Genomic DNA, 17230 nt, shown 5'->3' with positions numbered 1-17230 from the left:
TCAAGATACCTCATTATGTTTGAGCTCAGAGTATGTTCTAAAATTCTGCAACAAATCGATGATAAGGATATGGGACAGCAGTTTTGCAGATCAGTTCTAATACCCTTATTGTAGATGGATGTGACCTACCTACCTACCTACCTACCCCCCCCCCCCACCCCCCCCCCAGGGATCTACGATACATTACTATCAGAAGAAGGGCTAACTCAGCCACAAATTCAGTATAGAATCTGACAGGGATTCCATCGGCCCTGAAGCTTGTTCAACTTTAACGATTTCAGCTGTTTCCAATCATCACTGACACTAACACTTACTTCATTCATCTTTTCAGTGGTACGGGGATTAAATTGGGGCAATTCTCCTGGGCTTTTCGTTATAAAGGAATATTCTGCTGCAGTAGTCACTGAAGGCATCATGCATTGCTCTCTTGACAGCTAAACACGTTTCATTCAGCATTTCTCTATCTATAGCCTTATGCTTTGTTTTACCTATACTATGCACTAATCTCTGTTTCTTTTCCGTGATGTATATCATGGAGGTTCCCTCCCATTATGAACTGTTATACTGGGTACATGTCTATCCAGTGGATGGTTAACTGTTCTTTTAAACTTGAGCCAGAGTTCCTCTACATGCTCGTGCCCTTTGCTGAATGTTTCAAGTTCCTCATTGAGATATGACACTACTGATTTTTTACATTGTTTACTGAACATATCTATCTTTCTTCTTGTTTTAGTTGTACTTTGCACTTTGGTAATCACTGCTGCCACAACTACATCATGGTCTCTGATACTAGTTTTGATGTGGAAATTCTAAAAAAGGTCAGGTCTATTTGTTGCCATTAGATCCAATATATTTCCATCACGATTGGGGTTCCTAACTATCTGTTCTAGACAGTTTTCAAGAAGGTATTTAGCAAAGTTTCACAGGATGTCTTATCATGCCCACCACTAACAAAACTGTAACTTTCCACTCAGTTACTTTTTGGATGACTGAAGTCTCCGCTGATGATGGCAGTATGATTGGGGAACTTACGTACAATGCCCACTCATAATACTGAGTCTTTCTCGAACAAACTCACATGTAGCTTCAATTTCTATCTCGGTGGATTTGAGTTTTTTGTCAACTGCAACAAATACACCATTTTCATTTCCCTCGCAAATCTCACTGCTACCAATTTCAGGTTTCAGCCAGCTTTCTGTACCTAGTATTATGTGTGCTTTACTGCTTTTCATGAGCACTTCAAACTCTGGTACTTAAATGGGAATGCTTTGGTAATTTATCATTAGGATTATCTGTGGGAGGCACTTCTTTCGATCTTACATTGATACTTCTGGATTTCCTACAGCTATTGTTATCTGGATTGGATGGAGAGCCACCTAATCAAAAAAACCTTTGTGTGCACCCCACACACAGTCAGCTACCTGAGTTGCAGCCTCTGATGTATAGTGCATACCTGATCCATTTACGGAGATCCTACAGTTCTCAACACTATGGCACAAGTCCTGGAAGTTACAACCAGAACCTTTGAAGTATCTGATTCAGGCCTTCCACTCGATTCAGAAACAAATGGCCAAGATCAATTCTGGGGATAATGCTGCAAATTGTGAGCTTTACTGAAACTCCATACACATGGCTAGTCTTCTCAACCTGCTCTGGCAGTCACTGGAATGACACAAGAATGACCTCAGAGCTCAAACAACAGCCATCACTTGTTCAAAATTGCACCACAATCTGCAGCTGGTTGCACTCTGTTCCCTCGACGATTGCTGGAATAGCCTCTACAACATGTTGAATGAGACCCCTAGGCATACACACTGACTGCACCTTGTGTCCTCCCCTGTCCCTTGCTGCCATTTCCCTAAGGGGTCCCATCATCACTCGCCGTCCATTTGAACTGCAGACGATTAACAGACTCCTACCCTTTTGCATTTTCCTTCTCCTGACACCAGGCAAAACAGGTTTCCCCAAAACAAGTGAAGTGAGTCTCACTCACCCAGTTTCAGAAAAAGATAGCAGCTCAAACTTGTTGGTTAGGGGGATCCGTACAAAACCCTGAGTCCTCCCTGGTCCCCATCCATCCCGTACAGGACATCTAGATTACCATTGACAAGCCACTCACAGTCAAGTAGAAGAGTAATAATAGATCCTGTACTTTCTGCCAAGGATACAGGATCCACAGGCAAGAATAGTACTTGAGGCACCTCTGATACAGGTATCACAGTTACACAACACAACTCTCAGTATCTCTTCCGACACACCACCTCGCAGCAGCTGCCAATCCTTTGACAGTAGCCAGAGAGCAATTTCCAGCTGCTTATGAACATCAAACAACTCATCCCATGTTTGAGAACGTCATTCACTGTGGCGCTGCATTGTGGCTGATACAACGTATTACAAGGCAGTGAACAAATAACTTCAAATTAAGCCCACTTATTATCTATTCTCTGCTGAGCTAAAAGGTTGCTAATTACTTTTAAGAATTGTGGCAAATACACAAAACAAGATTTCTGTTAAGGCAACACAAAAACCTGTGTGTAAAAATTACTAGTGTCCTAAAATGTTTTGATGTTAATTATAGTGTAGGTTTTAGCAAACTCGAAAACAGAGTTAATTTACAATAAATACAGATAATGTATAGGGCTACACCTCTTTAAGGGAAAACTAGATGTAACACAATATGTCAGTCAGAAAATCTGCTACAGTAACTAAATCACAAATGCTGATTTACTACAAATTGCTTGTAAATTATGCAAAGGACAATGGTAGCTTCCGAAAAGTCTCAAAAATGCCTTTTTTTTATTTGCGTTGATATACAATGAAATTCAGGGGTGATGTATTCTTTGGCTGAACTGTGAATCACAAATCCTGATTTGCTATGAAATGAATTACATATCCAAAACACTTGCACCAGTAACTTACAAAAATATAGTTTTTTTAAGTGTCCAAAAATTCTCAAAATAACCTATTTCTCACATAATTGCACAATGTAATTGGAGAACAATTATTTTGAATGAGGATAAGTCTACTGTTCCCAAAAACTTTAGAAGAGCACAATTAAGTTTAAGCCTACAATTGATAACAACAGTATTAGTTTATCACATCACTTGCGAATGTTTGAAATTTCACAACAGAACACAATACAAATGGGTATTGATACAATCAATGAAAGATTATGTAGAAGTGATGCAGACAGTAAAATACATGAATCTAGGTCTTTAAATTGGCACACGATCTTGTACACGTGGACTAACACAAAGGAAAATTCTGAAGTCTGCTTTTATATATAAATAAGTGTGCTTAATGCACTGATTTTTTACTTAGTTGATTCTGTGCACACTTCTACACCGGTGTGCTGGAGAAGAATACTGCAGCACACGTTTATCTCGATCAAAACTGCTAAAATGTACAGCATCAACAAAGCACATTTTCTGCCTGTTCCAGCTAATAATGCTTGCACAGTTCAGCATATTGAAGCATTGACCTTTAGTCAGTTAATGCACAACTCAGAGCAATAAAAACAGATAAAACAGCTGTACTTTTTTTGGTGATGCACTTATGAAGTCCTGAGTGAGTGATAACACTGTTATGCCAGAGCACAAATCTTTGAAAGAATTTGCAAGTGTATTCCTACATGTGGGCACTGAATTCTCATTGAATCATTTTCCAGTCATGTAGGGGAGTGTTGGCAGTTTTTGAGTGCGAGGTGCTCGGAAGGCAGAAACCTTAGATCGTGGAGCCAGCAGCCAGCCTGAAATAATGTTCAATGAATGAAGGGGACTCTTATGCTGTTTTGTGTTTCTGGGTATTATAAAAAAAAATTGCTGCTAGCCAGCTGGAGGAGGAGAAGTGTATACATTTAAGTCCAATAGTTGGATCAAGGAATCGTCTTGGAAGTTGTTACAAAACTACAGAGCTTTAATAATTGATTTTGGAGCCACGAGAAGTTTAAATCTGTCTTGATTTAATATTATTATCAGTGCAGAGGTTTAATCCAAGTTCATCAATAAATGTTTCTGAGTGAACAACACCTCAGTTCAAAATGGTTCAAATGGCTCTGAGCACTATGGGACTTAACATTTGAGGTCATCAGTCCCCTATAACTTAGAATTACTTAAACCTAACTAACCTAAGGACATCACACACATCCATGCCTGAGGCAGGATTCAAACTTGCAACCATAGTGGTCGCGCGGTTCCAGACTGAAGTGCCTAGAACCGCTCGGCCACACCGACCGGCCAACACCTTGGGAACTGGAATGAATTTTGACTCTGTTGCAGCTTGTGTGCTGATTTGAAACTTCTTGGCAGGTAGAGCACGAGGTATTGGCGGAAGTTAAGCTGTGATGGCAGGGCATGAGTTGGATAGCTTAGTCAATAGAGCACATGCCTACCATAGGCAAAGGTTCAGGTTCAAGTCCCAGTCCAGTACACACTTCTGATGTGCAAGGATGTTTCAATATGTCAGGTACTGTATCTTGGTCACTGCACATCACAGAGTATGTGCATCCTGTCTGCATTTGCAAGTGGGACTTCACATGATGCCACGGAAGCTCCAAGGATGATTGAAAGAGCTGTTTCATGTATTTTGTTATTTTCATCAGAACCTAGATGAGGACCTCATGGGTATGAAGAAAGAGTAGTTGTCACCATCTCATTTGGTGATTCTGAACAAAACATGTAATATAAAAATAGGTCTTGTTCTTAAGTTTCTGAGAAAACTAATGAAAAAAAATGGTCAATAGGACAAATGTAGATGTTAGTAGATAAAACATTATGATTTAATGGTTCGTTTAATTTGTACCCATTTTGCAACTCTAATAGTCAGTTGCTGTGTTGCTGATCTGAGCTCATTTTATGGTCCTTTGCTTGAAGTCTGGAATTACCTTTGCAGAACCTGTAGACAAAGGTCATGGCACTACATTCTGCGTGTGTGAAGACTTGTGATAGTTTCACTACAATGACCTGTACTGTTTTGACTGTACACGTAACAACACAGTAGTACACTAGCGCAACTACTGTAATACTGAGTTGTGAGGTAAACAACATGTATACTTGCAGGACTCATTGCTCCACCATGGACAAATAAGTGCACATTGAAATGATTAGTAAAGACAACATTACATAGCCTAATGTTGCTCTGGTTGCATTCGCATCTGAGTGCTGGTGAAGGACATGTGACTGACATATGTGACTTCCAAACAGCTGTTTGTTAGATACGGTTAAGAAAAGGGGCAACACATGGAGCTTAAACAGTGTTAACCCATACATCCACATATTGCAGCTCTTACACTATTGCAATTATCTACAGAATGAAGAAGTTGTTGTTTTTTACTCATTAGTTACAATGTCGTGTATTAGCTACCGATTAACAATTGTTAAGAAAGTTGTATTTGTAACTATCCTACACTCTACTTCCATTGCTTTGCTCCTCTCAAGAAAACATTAAAAATATACCCAAATGTAATAGTATAAAAAACATTATCTCCAAGTACAAAAATATACACTCGTTCTTAGACTGAAGCATAAAGGATGGGCACTGACAGGGAAGACATGAGAGTTGTCTTTTATACTCTCAACAACTATATATTCACATCAATACAGTTATACATGACATTGAAAAAGATGGTGTATAAAATACATACCTTTTTTAAAGTAAAACTGTCCATAACTTCCTGAACAGCTATCACAGAAAACCTGCAACCAAAAGTACTATTAAAGTAAACTGACAAATGTATGTTTAAATCTGTTATGCATTGCCAACACTGTCAAATGTTGGCTCTCTTAAGATAGCAATGTTATCAACCGAAAGCATGACTTACACTTTGCTTTAAAGGATACATATATGAGAATAATAAAATAACTGATAACCCAGAGGCACTGAGCTGATAAACTAACTACAGCAAAAATAAACTACAGGCAGCAGGGGGGGGGGGGGGGTGTCTAGGGTTCAGAGAGAGGAAGCTAGGCACTAATTTCATATCTACAACTAACAGTAAGGGGGTGTCAATCACCATGACATAATGGAAGGTCACAGAAAGTAAATATACTTAGTTATTATTCCATGTAATAATTACGATCATTTGAACGGGTGACAACTCTCCCCCCCACTCCCCCGCCTCCCAAATCATTTTCCCTGTCAGAAGACTCCACACCCGAAAGAGGAAACAGGGAAGGGGTGACAAAACAGGCAGAGAGAGAGAGAGAGAGAGAGAGAGAGAGAGAGAGAGAGAGAGAGAGAGAGAGAGGAGTATTCAGCACTTCTGGCATGTTGATTCACCACTCCATATCCCTTTAAAAGTGAATGAATGGTCTGGCCTCTCAATTACTACTTACACTCTTTAGTTTCTGCAGAAGGTGTGACAACACCACTTCTCGACACAGTCAGTGTGGTGCTTCAGGCTGACTACCAGGCCATGTAGGGCTGAAAATTGGCTTGAATACCAACCTCCATCACAGAACTGGAGAGAGCACTGGAGAACCCTGCAGTGAACTAACTACCAAAGAAGGCAACACAGATACTGCTGGCTCTGCTAGAAGGGTGGAAGGACACGAAGGATATGGCAATGACACTTCATCCAATGGCAGTGGGGATGAGGCCATGTTCGTTGACAAAGAGGGAGAGGAGGCAGAAGGTAAGGGAGGTGGGTTGGAATCCGGTGGGTTGAAATCCATAGACTCAATCACAGCAGGTGGAGGCGGTAGTTTCACCGGGGCAAAATGGGGCAGGCGATGGTAGGAAGTCGGAGGGCACAGAGGAGATGGCAACAGTGAGGCACGATGCTGCAAGTGGAAGCCTCGTCTGGGAACAACGTCGCATTCAACGCTGTCACTCAGCTGACTGGAAGGCTGCAATGCCAAAACACCCCCAGCGCATGGGCACAACTGGTTGGCATGATGAGTCGTGCTGCTCTCCAGAGACATCCATTACGAACAACTGCCATCCATTGTGGCCCATCACAACATCCGGCAGCCATCCCAGCCACCAGCCAAAGGATCAGGCCCAAACGGCAGCCTCAGCAGGGAAATGCAGTGGGCCAAGGAGGTCTGTGGCATGTGACTTAGGATGCAATAAATCAAGAAGATGCTGTACCTGGCTCTCATGCTGGATTGCACATGTTGACCAGGCATTCCTGGTACATAGCCAGAAAACTTGACAATGCATCAACACAGGAATGGGTAGACATGGACTACTACATCTGGGTCTTGAATGTAAGCTTAAAGCACTCCACCTCCGAGTTAGAAGCCGAGAGAAATGGAGTGGTACTCTGATGCTGAATGCCACTGCAGATGCAAAAGTGTTCAAACCCTCACAACAAAAATTGCCTACTGTTATCAGACAGTAGAATGCAAAGGGATACCTCAATGGAAAAAGTAACTGAGCATGCACGAATGGTGGTAGAAAATGACGTGGACGACAGCTTGTCTATGCATACGAAATTTGACAACATATCTACAACCAACCACCACATGCTGCCCAAAAAGGGACCCATGCAGTTTACATACCAAGGATGCTCTGGGTATACCCAAGGAGAGAACTGGCACAGTGGTATGGTCCAGTTCTGTGCACAAGCCCCTCAAGTCCGCACCAGATGTTTGACATCACAATTCTTTGTCCAAGTTATACCCCAGTGTGACACATGCAGCAACTGGAGAATGCAAGGATGCAGGGGACAATCACTCAACTGCATTGCTCCTCTGTGGCAATCATGAGGACCCCAAAGATAATGCTGAGTCAAGCACAAAGGAGAAAAAAGTATGCCCGCACTGGAGGTGGTGGTGGTCGTTGGTATGTTTAAGGGGGACTAAACAGCGAAGGTCATCAGTCCCCCATTCCAAAATCAGGCGAGCCGAAAATCTACAGAGCAGATAAAAACCAAAGGGGGAGGAGACGTCCCCCCAGGCGCTAAAAGAACACAAATGCAGCAAGAAACACTACAGACAAGAAAAGGACAGAGGAACACCAGACAGAAAGAGACAGAAGAAAGGAGGATGGCCGGAGGCTGGGTGACTGACCATGAGGAAAAAAAAAGGGAAAGAGTCAACCATCTGACGGCACACCAGAACAGCAACAGACACAAGGACAAAAGACACGGAAAAGGAAAGGCGCAGGACCTCCCTAAATCGAACCATAAAAACGACTACTACGGATAAAATGTAAAACATTGTCAGCCATGGAGGCATCGTCGGATAAAACCAAAGCCAAAGTGCCCGGGAGATTAAAAGATTGCCGGAGTGTGCGCAGTAGAGGACACTCCAGCAAAATGTGGCCGACCGTCAGCCGGGACCCACACCGACACAAGGGGGGATCCTCCTGACGCAACAGATGGCCGTGCGTCAGGTATGTATGGCCGATGCGCAGCCGACACAGGACTACCGAGTCCCTGCGAGAAGCCCGCAGGGAGGAACGCCACACATCAGTCGTCCCCTCGACAGCCCGCAGTTTATTCGGGGCTGTCATGCCACGCCACTCAGCAGCCCACATCCCAATCAGCTTACGGCGCAACACCATCTGCTGGTCGCGAGCCGTAAGGCCGACCTCCAAAGCCGGGGCGTCGATCGCCTCTTTGGCCAGCCTGTCTACACGTTCGTTCCCTGGGATGCCAACATGACCGGGCGTCCAAACCAAGACCACCGAACGACCAGAACGGGCAATGGCGGTAACAGTCTCCTGAATGGAGGACACCAGAGGAGAGGAGGGATAGCAGCGGTCGATGGCCTGAAGGCTGCTCAGGGAGTCACTGCAGATCACGACGGACCTACCTGAGCAGAAACGCATATGCTCAAGAGCGCGCAATATGGCCACCAGCTCTGCAGTAAAAATACTGCAGCCAGCCGGCAAGGAGCGCTGCTCAACATGAGCAGCATGAGCAAATGAGTAGGCAGTGCGACCATCAACCAGGGAACCATCAGTGTAGACAGTCTCACAGTCCGAAAATGAGGCGAGGAGAGCAAGAAATCGGCGACGGAGGGCCACAGGCGGAACCGAGTCCTTGGGTCCCTGTGCCAAGTCCAGACGGACGGACGGCCGGGACAAACACCAGGGAGGCGTAGGTGCATGGACCCGGAAGGGAGGCGGAAGAGGGAATGAACCCAAGTCCGACAGCAGGGACTGAACTCGGACAGCGACGGAAAGCCCAGACCTAGGTCGCCGTTCGGGCAGATGGAGGACAATGGCAGGGAAAAGCAGGCGACGATTGGGATGGCCTGGCGAGCAATGCACGTGGACAGCATAGTCGGCGAGCAGACGATGGCGGCGAATCCGCAGCGGGGGAACCCCGGCCTCCACCAGTAGACTATCCACGGGGCTGGTGCGAAAAGCGCCAGTAGCAAGCCGAACCCCACAGTGATGTATGGGGTCTAACAACTTCAACACTGAGGGTGACGCAGACCCATAGGCCAGGCTCCCATAATCAAGCCGGGACTGCACAAGGGCTCTGTACAATTGCAGTAGTGTGCAGCGATCGGCACCCCAAGACGTGTGGCTAAGGCAGCGGAGGGCGTTGAGGTGCCGCCAGCATTTTTGCTTCAGCTGAGTAACATGAGGAACCCATGTGAGCCGGGCATCAAACACGAGTCCCAAGAAGCGGCAAGTGTCCACCACTTCAAGCAGGTGGCCGTCGAGGTAAAGTTCAGGATGAGGGTGGACCGTCCGACGCCTGCAGAAGTGCATTACTCGAGTCTTGGCAGCAGAGAACTGAAAGCCATGAGTCAGTGCCCATGATGCTGCCTTGCGAACGGCGACTTGCAGCCTGCGTTCGGCGACTCCCGTAGTCGTGGAGCTAAATGAGATGCAGAAGTCGTCGGCATACAAAGAAGGAGACACCGACGACCCCACTGCTGCTGCCAGACCATTAATGGCCACTAAAAATAAGGAGACGCTCAACACCGAGCCCTGCGGGACCCCATTTTCCTGTATATAAGAGGAACTAGAGGTGGCACCGACTTGCACCCGGAAAGAGCGGCGCAATAAAAAGCTTTGAAGAAAAGCCGGGAGCCGACCACGAAGACCCCACCCATGCAACGTGGCGAGGATGTGATGCCTCCATGTGGTGTCATACGCCTTCCGCAGATCGAAAAATACAGCAACAAGATGCTGACGTCGGGCAAAAGCCGTACGGACAGCAGATTCCAGCCGCACCAAATTGTCCACTGCAGACCGGCCCCGACGGAAGCCACCCTGGGATGGAGCGAGGAGACCGAGCGACTCAAGGACCCAACACAAACGCCGCCCCACCATACGTTCGAGCAATTTGCACAAAACGTTGGTGAGGGTAATGGGACGATAGCTGTCCACCGCCAGTGGGTCCGCACCGGGTTTCAAGATGGGGACAATAACGCCCTCCCGCCATTGCGACGGGAACACGCCTTCGCTCCAAATGCGATTAAATATCGCGAGAATGTGTCTCTGGCAGTCCCTTGAGAGATGCTTCAGCATCTGCGCGTGGATGCAGTCTGGGCCTGGTGCTGTATCAGGGCAATCGGCGAGGGCAGCGAGGAATTCCCTCTCGCTGAAAGGAGCATTGTATGTTTCAGAACGACGCGTGTGGAAGGAGAACGGCGTCCGCTCGGCTCGCTCCTTTAGAGAGCGAAAGGCGAGGGGATAGGATGCAGTCGCAGAGCTCTGAGCAAAGTGCGCGGCTAGCCGTTCAGCAATGGCGGCAGCGTCCGTGCAGACAGCGCCGTCCAAGGAGAGCCCAGGGACACCCAGAGGGGTCTGGGAGCCATAAATCCGCCGGATCCGGGACCACACATGCGAGGACGAGACACGGGAGCCCAGGGAGGAGACGTACCTCTCCCAGCACTCCTGCTTACGCCGTGCAATAAGACGACGGGCGAAGGCACGGAGCCTCTTAAAGGCGATGAGGGTCTCCAAAGACGGGTGCCGCCTATGACGTTGGAGAGCCCGCCTACGGTCGCGAATAGCCTCAGCAATCTCCGGCGACCACCAGGGGACAGCCTTCCGCCGAGGGAGGCCAGAGGAACGGGGGATGGCAGCCTCGGCCGCCGAAATGATGGACGTGGTGAAAACACGGACCACCTCGTCAATGTCACCCTGTGGGGGAGACGCAATGGTTACAGCGGAAGTAAAAGCTGGCCAGTCAGCCCTATGGAGAGCCCAGCGGGGCAAGCGCCCAGAAGAATGACACTGTGGCAGTGACAAATAGATGGGAAAATGGTCACTGCCACACAGGTCAGGATGCACCCTCCAGTGGAGGGATGGGACAAGTCCAGGGCTGCAAATAGAGAGATCGATGGCCGAGAACGAGCCATGGGCCACACTGAAATGCGTGGGAGCACCGGTGTTCAAGAGGCTAAGGTCGAGCTGAGCCAACACATGCTCCACGGCCCGACCGCGATCATCGGAGACAGTCCCACCCCATAGAGGATTGTGGGCATTGAAATCGCCCAGAAGCAGCAATGGTGGCGGGAGTTGAGCCAGCAGCGCAGGCAAGGCATGGCGGGGGAGCTCCCCATCCGGAGGAATGTAAACAGAGCAAACAGTAATAGCCGGCGAGAGCTCAACCCTGGCAGCAACTGCCTCTAAAGGCGTCTGAAGGGGTACTGGCGAGCTACAGACAGAGAGGTGAACAAAGAGGCAAACCCCACCTGACGCTCGTTGACAGGCAGCACGGTTCTTATAGTATCCCCGATAACCGCGAAGGGCGGGGGTCCGCAGTGCAGGAAACCAAGTTTCCTGCAGAGCAATGCAGAGAACAGGGGAATCACTCAGAAGCATCCGGAGCTCTGGCAGGTGGCGGAAATAACCGCCGCAGTTCCATTGGAGAATGGAAGCAGGAAGGGACTGGGAGGGCGTGAATGCAACTAAGAGGCAGACAGCGCTTCAGAGCCAACCGCCGCCACTGGGGGAGAGTCAGCTGAGTCCATAGGAGAGGCCCCCAAGGGTTCCGTGAGGGCGAGATCCGCGGCAGAGGCGAGGATCTCCACCTCATCCCCGGAGCCAGGACTATGTACAGCAGGCGGTGCTAAAACCGCCGGAACGTCCTTCTTCTTGGACACATTCCGTTCCTTCTTCTCGCGTCTGCCCTTAGGGTGAGAGGGCTGGGAGAGCTTCTCTGAAGGAGCGTCGGAGGCTGACGACGACGCAGAAGCCCTACGACCAGCAGGTGGCGGAACCTTCAGCCACTGGCTGACATCTGGCTGGGAAGGAGAAGAAACGGAGGAAGGGAGAGCCCCGAGGGACCCCTTCCGCGAGAGAGGAACCGGCGGAGGCAACGCCGCCGGAGAAGGAGGGGGAGGAATCGAGCCTCCCGGTTGTGGAGCAGATGTCACTCCCGAAGTAAGCTTGGGGGGAGCGACAGAAGAGGGTTTACCCCCAACTGCTAAGGGGGCAAGAGAGGAAGGCTTGCCCCCAGGCACGAGGGGGGCAGACAGAGATACATGGCCCCGAGGGCCCACTGAAGGCGGCACAGATGAAGCGACAACCGTCGCTCGTGCGGGCGACGATAACGTGGCTGCAGCATAAGATGTTCGAAGGGAAGCAGGATACAACCTTTCATATTTCTGTTTAGCCTCTCGATAAGTAAGCCGGTCCAGGGTCTTAAATTCCATTATCTTCCGCTCCTTATGAAGAACGGGGCAATCCGGCGAGCATGGAGAGTGGTGCTCCCCACAGTTAACACATACAGGCGGAGGTGCACATGGAGAATCAGGATGAGAGGGGCGTCCGCAATCTCGACATGTAGCGCTGGATGGGCAACGGGAGGACATATGCCCAAACTTCCAGCACTGGAAGCACCGCATCGGGGGAGGCACGTATGGCTTGACGTCGCAACGGTAAACCATCACCTTGACCTTCTCGGGCAAGACATCACCCTCAAAGGCCAAGATAAAGGCACCGGTGGCCACCCTGTTTGTCTTGGGTCCTCGATGGACACGACGGACAAAATGCACACCACGTCGTTCTAAGTCGGCTCTCAGCTCGTCATCGGATTGCAACAAGAGGTCACGATGGTAAATAATCCCCTGGACCATATTTAAGCTACTGTGGGGAGTGACGGTAACAGGGACGTCACCCAGCTTATCACACAAGAGCAACGCTCGTGACTGGGCTGGGGAGGACGTCTTGAGGAGGATGGACCCATTCCTCATTTTTGACAACCCCGCCACTTCCCCAAACTTATCCTCCAGGTGTTCCACAAAAAACATAGGCTTCGTCGGAAGAAAGGAGTCACCATCAGTCCTGCTGCAGACAAGGTATTGCGGTACGTAAGGCTCCCGCTTGGCACTAGATCGGCGTCCCTCCCATGGCGCAGCCAACGAGGGGAACGTCTGAGGGTCATACTGCGCAGCATCGAAGTCGACTCTACCTCGCTTAGAGACGCTGGTGGCCGTGCGACCACCAGCTTGATGTGATTTATTGCGCTTCATTGCGCCACATCCGCCCAGATGCCACCTACTCCGAACGAGGGCTCTCCCCAAGGGCGCCACCCAGCCAAAGCAACGGGTACCTGGCCGATATCCCGTTGCCCGGAGTCCCCGTGCCCCAGACAAGATGGGCACATACTCCTTGGCATGCATGGGGAGGAAACAGCTCAGGCATCTGTAGTGCGATCCCTGCGTGGTCAGGGGGGCTACCACCAAGAGGGTACATGACGACCCCACCACAACGGACTGGCTACCGTGCTGGATTTTAGGTGTTTAAAGGGTCCACAGTTGTCGTAGGCGCTAAGAAGAAGAGTGCGCACAAGGCGAGAAGGAGACCACCCAGAAGATGTTGGGCGTAGTCCCCCCCACACGACAATAGGTAACATGCATGATGGTGGAGCATGATGGACCAATACAAAAACACCACGTAAGGTGTCCTTCCCCAAATGGCACGCACTGACGACGGAAATTTGGAAGAAAAAAGGAGGTCAAACCCAAGAGGGGACCATCACAGAAGGCCGAAACGTTTGAGACTCCTTTTAGTCGCCTCTTACGACAGGCAGGAATACCGCGGGCCTATTCTTACCCCCGAACCCGCAGGGGGATTCCCGCACTGGATACGCAACCAACGAGACGTGCTCCAGGCAACTCATCTGGACCACTGAAGCCATTTTCTGGAAAAGTGCATCAACCACCGGGGCAGTTGTGACCTCTCATGCTGTCAACAGAAAATCTGACAGGGTTTGCTGCAAGCCATCATCCAAGGTAAACACAAGAGCCTCTTGCTGGTCAAACTCCAGCGCATCAATATAAGCATGGTGGGTGGTGGAGCACTAATGAACGCTATAAGAATAGCTGCTGAGAGAGAGGGTCTACTGTTGCAACTAGTGGACAGTCCTATCTGGGAACTCAGAATGAGGACCAAATAAGGAAACCAATAGCTTGTGATCAGTGATGAGGAGGTACCTCACCTCATACAGGAAAGCGTGGAGCTTTTTGGCCCCGAAAATAACAGCTAGTGCCTCCTTTTCCACCTGTGAATAGTTCCATTGCACAGCAGAAAGTGTCTTCAAAGTGTAAGCACGGGCTATTTGGTGCCATCCAGGTTCCGATGAGACCAATGCCATACTAGTATGCATCACAGGACAGGTTTAAAGGGGTACTGAGCATAAGAGAATCCAGGCAAAGGGTACAGTAAAAACACTGCTTGAGAGACTGGAAAGCTCACTGGCAGTCCACAAGCCACACAAACTCAATGTCCTTCTGGCAGAGATGATTAAGAGTCTGGCAGATGTGCATATCATGGGGAATAAACTAAGCATAATGTCAAATCTTATGCAAAAAAAGACTGGGTCTCCTTCAGATTCGTGGGCACTTGTAGGTTGATAATGGCCTCAACGGGAACAAGGCCTTGTTTTACTAAGCACATGACCCAAAAATGCACCTATGGATAGAACTTGCAATGAAGGCCATTCAGTAGAAACCACTAGAAAACTGACTGAAAATAAGCATCACTCAAGTTGATGCGGGGAAAAACATTGTTCCCTCCTCCCTCCCACTCCACCCCAACAACTTTGCCAACAACTCCACCTGCCACAGATTGCAATACAAATTCACGACAGATTGCGCATTGGCCATCTGTTCAAAATCAACACAGAGGCACACGGCACCTTTGGGTTTCTGAATTACCAGCAAAGGAGTGTCCTACTGACTCACTGAAATTGGAGAAACCACCCTGATCCTGCCAACACTGCAACTCAGCTTTTTACCTTGTAGCACATGGCAAAGGGAATGTGATGGGGTAAAAAATTTTGGGACCACCAGTGGCTTATGAGAAACGTGCCTCAAAATTTTCTGCCCAGCCCAAGGTACTCTCAAACAGTGGGCTATAGGATTGCAGTAAGGAGTCCAAATCATGAAAAGGAATAAACTGAGGCAGTAAATGCACTTGTCCAAGATCTGAAAGCTGGAAACAGGAAAGGTATTGAGCCCAGAGATATTTTGCACCAGTGATAAATTGACCACTAATAATGTTAAGTTGCTGTTCAACATTCTTGTAATGCACAGAGGTAGAGAATTGCCCTCTGAATGGAATGCACTGTTTACTGTAAGACACAACCTGACGGAGCAGTCATTGCAGCATCGGATACCCCAAGATACTGTATGTATCCCAACTAATGAGGCTGACTGATGCTTCCACTGACTAATGTGGCTTCCACACATGGGGAGTCACAGCGACGTGACAAATGACAGTCAGGGCAGGACCATTGGCTCACCCAATGAGTGGGAAGCGAATGACATTGAGGACTCAAAAAATCCTGCCAATAGGAATTACGATGCTGCAACTAGTGTGAACATGTCTTGCTCATTGCAGGTGAGGTCAGGCTGTGATGCAACACCTTGGCACTGGTGGTAACACAAGTTGACTTCGCTAGAGGTTTGGCTGCCTGGGGTATCCCATGGTGCATCAAGTGCTTTTTATCACACACACCCAGCTGAGCCACCTGCCAGTTATCAGAAAGGGCATTCCTTCCCACTACCGTAACCTCATGCGACTCTGAATTTTAGGCAATGTTGGCTAAAGAAGGATCGGACAAGGTCAATGCCCTAATCTGAATCTCGTAATCAGGAATTGACCCATCACTTCGTGAATTAGCAAGTCAGCATAAGAGGTGGCTCACCGGACACTCAAGACGACACTTGTGTGAGAGGCCATGCAAATCTGTGATCCAGGCCACGTATGACTGCCCAGAGTGATTGCGATGCTTGTTAAAATGCAACCATGCTGCTGCTATCACATGGGTTTGAGGACCGAAATACTGTCTGAACAACTGACGAAACTCGTCAAAGGATAGCTTCTTGGGCTCAGTTGAGGGCTTTAAAATTTGGAAAACTTCATGTAAACCCACACTGCTGGTCAACAACACGGTAGCCCTATCAACCAGATCAACAATATGCCTTACCAGACAGTGCAGCGAGAACCAGCACGGATAATTATCCCACTTTCTGGAGACTTATGGAAACTAGCAAATGACACAGGGTGTGGAGAAGAAAATTGACTCCCTGGGGAGACAAGGGTGTGGATTAAGTTCATATTCTGGGTTATCAGCACCTGCAGCTGCTCCTGTTGATGTTGCTGGTGCAACTACTGCTGGTTCTCCTGTAGGCATCACTGTTCCTGTCAGCTTTGTTGAACTGCCAGGTCCATGGTTGACCAAAGTGAACACCATGGAAAAAAAGAAGAGCAGCACACATGTAAGAATGTCCTTTGTTATCACTTTACTATCTGCAGAAAGTGTGAGAATGCTGCTACTCAACGTGGTTGGCATGGTACTTTATGCTGAAGGTGGCTTGGCAACAAACAGGGAACAGAACCCCATGAATGGGACTAACTTGCCGTGCAAATTGAAGTAAGGGCTGTCATGGGTGTCTAATGACCATGCACAGCGACAACTCTCAACACGAGCTCTAGACTATGTCCGCAGCAGTCTAACTCTGCAGGAGCACTGCCTGCTCTGTTTACTGCTGCTCGCAAGTAAACACTTCAGAGGGTCTGCCCATATGACGCGACATGTGCGCCCTCCATGGAAGGTTCCTGAACTACTCTGCTGTTCTACCAGTGCCAATTGATCTGCCTCCATTGGGAGGTCTGCTGTGGGGATACTAAAGACTTCTATCAGGTTTTTCTGTTACCACATTACTATGATAAAAAAAATGAAATAATACAGAAGAAGATGGCAACGAGGGGGCAAAAAGAGCAATCATGGAAAGGGAAACAACCTGTCAATTGAAGACAAAGTATTGCATAAAAAAGTAAACCACAATCCATTTTTGGCTTAAAGTCC

The 17230-nt window shown here is 48.2% G+C and overlaps 1 protein-coding gene across 4 annotated transcripts in view; it reads right to left on the bottom strand.

The window, feature by feature from the left end:
• The window catches only part of LOC126457219 (endonuclease/exonuclease/phosphatase family domain-containing protein 1-like), a 130486-nt gene that overhangs the window by 42231 nt on the left and 71025 nt on the right, over positions 1 to 17230 (bottom strand). For all 4 annotated transcript variants that reach the window (XM_050093344.1, XM_050093342.1, XM_050093343.1 and 1 more), the window contains exon 8: positions 5642 to 5693. In XM_050093344.1, the coding sequence (XP_049949301.1) occupies positions 5642 to 5693 (52 nt within the window). The remainder of the gene's footprint in view (positions 1 to 5641; positions 5694 to 17230) is intronic.

This window comes from Schistocerca serialis, chromosome 2, assembly GCF_023864345.2.
Source record: "Schistocerca serialis cubense isolate TAMUIC-IGC-003099 chromosome 2, iqSchSeri2.2, whole genome shotgun sequence".
NCBI classification, from domain to species: domain Eukaryota; kingdom Metazoa; phylum Arthropoda; class Insecta; order Orthoptera; family Acrididae; genus Schistocerca; species Schistocerca serialis.
The sequence above is the reverse complement of the archived record's forward strand: the minus strand, read 5'-3'. Positions and strand labels throughout refer to the sequence as shown.